Genomic DNA, 3,136 nt, shown 5'->3' on the forward strand with positions numbered 1-3,136 from the left:
CTCGTCCATCCGTATATACCGGCGCGGTGTGTGGGTGAAAAAAGTTTTTTGCATAATAGTGTAGCAGCTATATGTACATACGGACGTCGCTAATTCGAGTCGCATCGTCCGTATAGTATATTAGGAATGCAAAGTTGCGTAATTAACATAGCGCGCGGTGTAGATAGGTATACATGTATACAGGTACATAGATCGATTAACTTTTTAGTTGATCCTAATTTCTCCTCATAGCCGAAACCTAGCCCGGCTACAGATTCATTAATTTATTCGGTGTGTTATAAATCGGGGAATGTAGAACGCAACCGACAATGACCGGCTGATATGCAAAGTCGCGATCTGCCGCAACGGTGTACATTATACCCCTTTGTACGAGCGAGCCGGTGGACTCGCTCGAGCGAATTGACCGTTTGCTTTTTTGTGACTAACTCGACCGGTTGAATAAGCATGTTTTGTAGGTAAGAGATAGTCTCCGAATCGAAGCGAAGTAGTTATACGTATAGGTATACACGAAACTACAAAGAATTCTTTCCGATTGAGCAGCTCTTTCCGATATACCCGAGTGTCAAACGCCTATATAAAAGGCAAGTATTGTTTCTGAATCGTCACTACGTTCACCGTGATCTTATTGTTCGTAACTAACTGACAAAATGGCCCACAAAGTGAGTGCTGAAACGTAAATCGTTAAGGATATATAACTTGTTCCGTCGACGCGTCGCGACGGTGATCGAAAGAAAACAGAAATAATTAAAATTACATCGTCTGTATATTGAAACTCGACATTGTTAAGATAATAATCAATGTTCAAGTACGCGAGACAAAGCGTCCGAAAATCTCGAGCCGGTGTCTATTATTACGAAACTATTTAATAACGTCTAATCGGACTAATCAGAATAACGTTTGGTATCATCTGCGACCCACTTGCCGACGGGTTTTAATGCGTCTGAAGGCAATGATGAAAGCTTGACGTGACGGGACGTTTGATTTTCTCTATCCAAATTAATGTGTAATTTTGCAGCTGCTGGTTGTCGGCGCTCTGGCTATTCTTGGCTTGGCGGTTTCCGACGCCCACAAAGCCCACTCATTCCAACATTATCACGGCCCGGTCGAAGGTCCGGATCAGGAAGTCACCTGGCAAGACAAACACGGCCACCATCACCACGACTACGTCGCCCATCCTAAATACGAGTTTGCTTACGGTGTCGAGGATCACCACACCGGCGATTATCACGGACAAAAGGAGCACAGAGACGGTAATCAATTACAACCCATCCGAATTGAACGCCGACAGCGTTATGTAGATACATGTATATTTTCGAAATTCGCATCGCGGCGCGCTCAAAGGGCTGGAAAAATCCCTAAAAGCTAGAGTGTTTTTCGGTAACCGAATTAACTTCGACATAGAAATCTCGTTCGCTTTTGATCAATGGATCGCATATCTCGTCAATACTGGCCAGACATCGACGTCACCGCCGACAATGAGTAACGCAACAAAAAAAAAAGAGTCCTGCATTTACGAGAGGGTTTACCGTAGGGTTTAACGAAATTGAATCATAATATCAATTCGGAATTTTTGAACGGGTATACATCCGGCACAGACGCGCGATCCGACCCAGTTTATCCTCGTGACATATTAGCTCGGCTGGTCGTCGAAAATTTCGTCGTCAATAATCACCGACAAATAATGCGAACGTAACTCCGTCACATTCTAACCGTTCGCTGAATTATAGGCAAGAACGTCGTCGGGGAATACACGGTTAAGGAACCAGGCGGCAACACGCGAACAGTCAAGTATCATGCGGGCAAGCACGGTTTCCATGCCCACGTGATTAATAGCAATGGCAACGATCATTCAGGAGGTCACGGCGGACACGGACATTGATCAAGAGGAACTTGACACCTCACGCCGAGCATGGATAACTCGAATTTCATCGAATCAATTGTTGTTGTTTTTCATTACGTATAAATATATAACGTGCGAAATTTGAATCATTCTGTTTATTGTACACGTCACATCGCCGCGTAACGCCGAAAATTCCGATGGTCGTTCACCCCAACCGAAACAAAAAAGAAGAAACAAAAAAAAGAGAAAAAAGAAGAAGAAGACACGAAAAGAACGGAACAACAAAAAAGGGAAAAAACCCGCACTTGGTAAGACCTAGTTCGATTCGCGTATATATCTGTGTGTAACCTGCCCCTCGAACCATGTTTTAATTGAATTTGCACGGTGAAAATTTTCCGTACTCCCGCTGCTGAAACTCGCACAGCTCTTTGTCGAGTACAGAAGGTTTCGAAAAAATTCATTGCATTTTATCGGCTCCGACTATAAAAAAAGATATGATAATAATCGTATTAGAAAAAAAAGGAAAATAAACAAAAAAAAAAGAAAGAAAAAAAATGGGGCTCACACGGTTAAGTGTGTTGGATATTCAAATTTTTCTCTCCACCATTTTTAAAAGAACCGTTGCATCATCCCGCTCCAAGGGCTCGCGAACTTTGATAACGATGACTGGCAGCTCTACCACTCTGGGAAATGCATGAATGTTATACAACTCATGTGCAGAATAGAATAATAGGGAGACCCGGCTGACCGCGTCCATGAATATCAAGTAAAAGTAACAACCGCAGGGATGATACCGCAGCAAGTTTGAACATACCCTGGATGATAATATCCCTAATGTAATTAAATTTCAGTTGAGTTGTTAACTGAAATATTTTTTCCTTCTTTTTTTTTTAGTTCTTTTTTTTTTCTCTTTGGCTACAGTGTTCCTTCTAGCGGTATGCGTGCTTTTCAGAAAGCACCCGTGTTAACGACGTTACAGTGAATTCGGAATCATCTTTACTACGTAAACCGGGGACGAGCTTTCATTGACTGTGAGCCTAATTCCGGTGAGATGAGTTCGGAATTTTAGGACAGACGATCTCACATCACGCATCATCACCGATTTGTTCGTTTCGCTATTATATTTTTCAGCGTCGTCGTCTCCGGACGCTTTTTCGTCGCTCAGCTCTATCGCTGTGAACCCGAGATACGAGTAGATAGGTAAACTCGATTTTTCGTTAACGCGCAAATTACGCACAAGCGGTGTGTGACTATCGCCACTGTCTGTCGGAACTGTCTAATTGAGAGCTATTTTAG

General features: G+C 42.9%; 1 protein-coding gene across 1 annotated transcript; it reads left to right on the forward strand.

The window, feature by feature from the left end:
- The first annotated feature begins 542 nt into the window (after positions 1 to 542).
- Positions 543 to 1,986, forward strand: LOC105692423 (cuticle protein 19-like). The gene is made up of 3 exons (XM_048660033.1): positions 543 to 659; positions 1,016 to 1,250; positions 1,728 to 1,986. Exons 1-3 carry the CDS (start codon positions 648 to 650, stop codon positions 1,877 to 1,879), a joined length of 399 nt encoding a protein of 132 aa, XP_048515990.1. The 5' UTR covers positions 543 to 647; the 3' UTR covers positions 1,880 to 1,986.
- Positions 1,987 to 3,136: the final 1,150 nt, after the last annotated feature.

The sequence above is a fragment of the Athalia rosae genome, chromosome 1 (genome assembly GCF_917208135.1).
Source record: "Athalia rosae chromosome 1, iyAthRosa1.1, whole genome shotgun sequence".
Classification (NCBI taxonomy): domain Eukaryota; kingdom Metazoa; phylum Arthropoda; class Insecta; order Hymenoptera; family Athaliidae; genus Athalia; species Athalia rosae.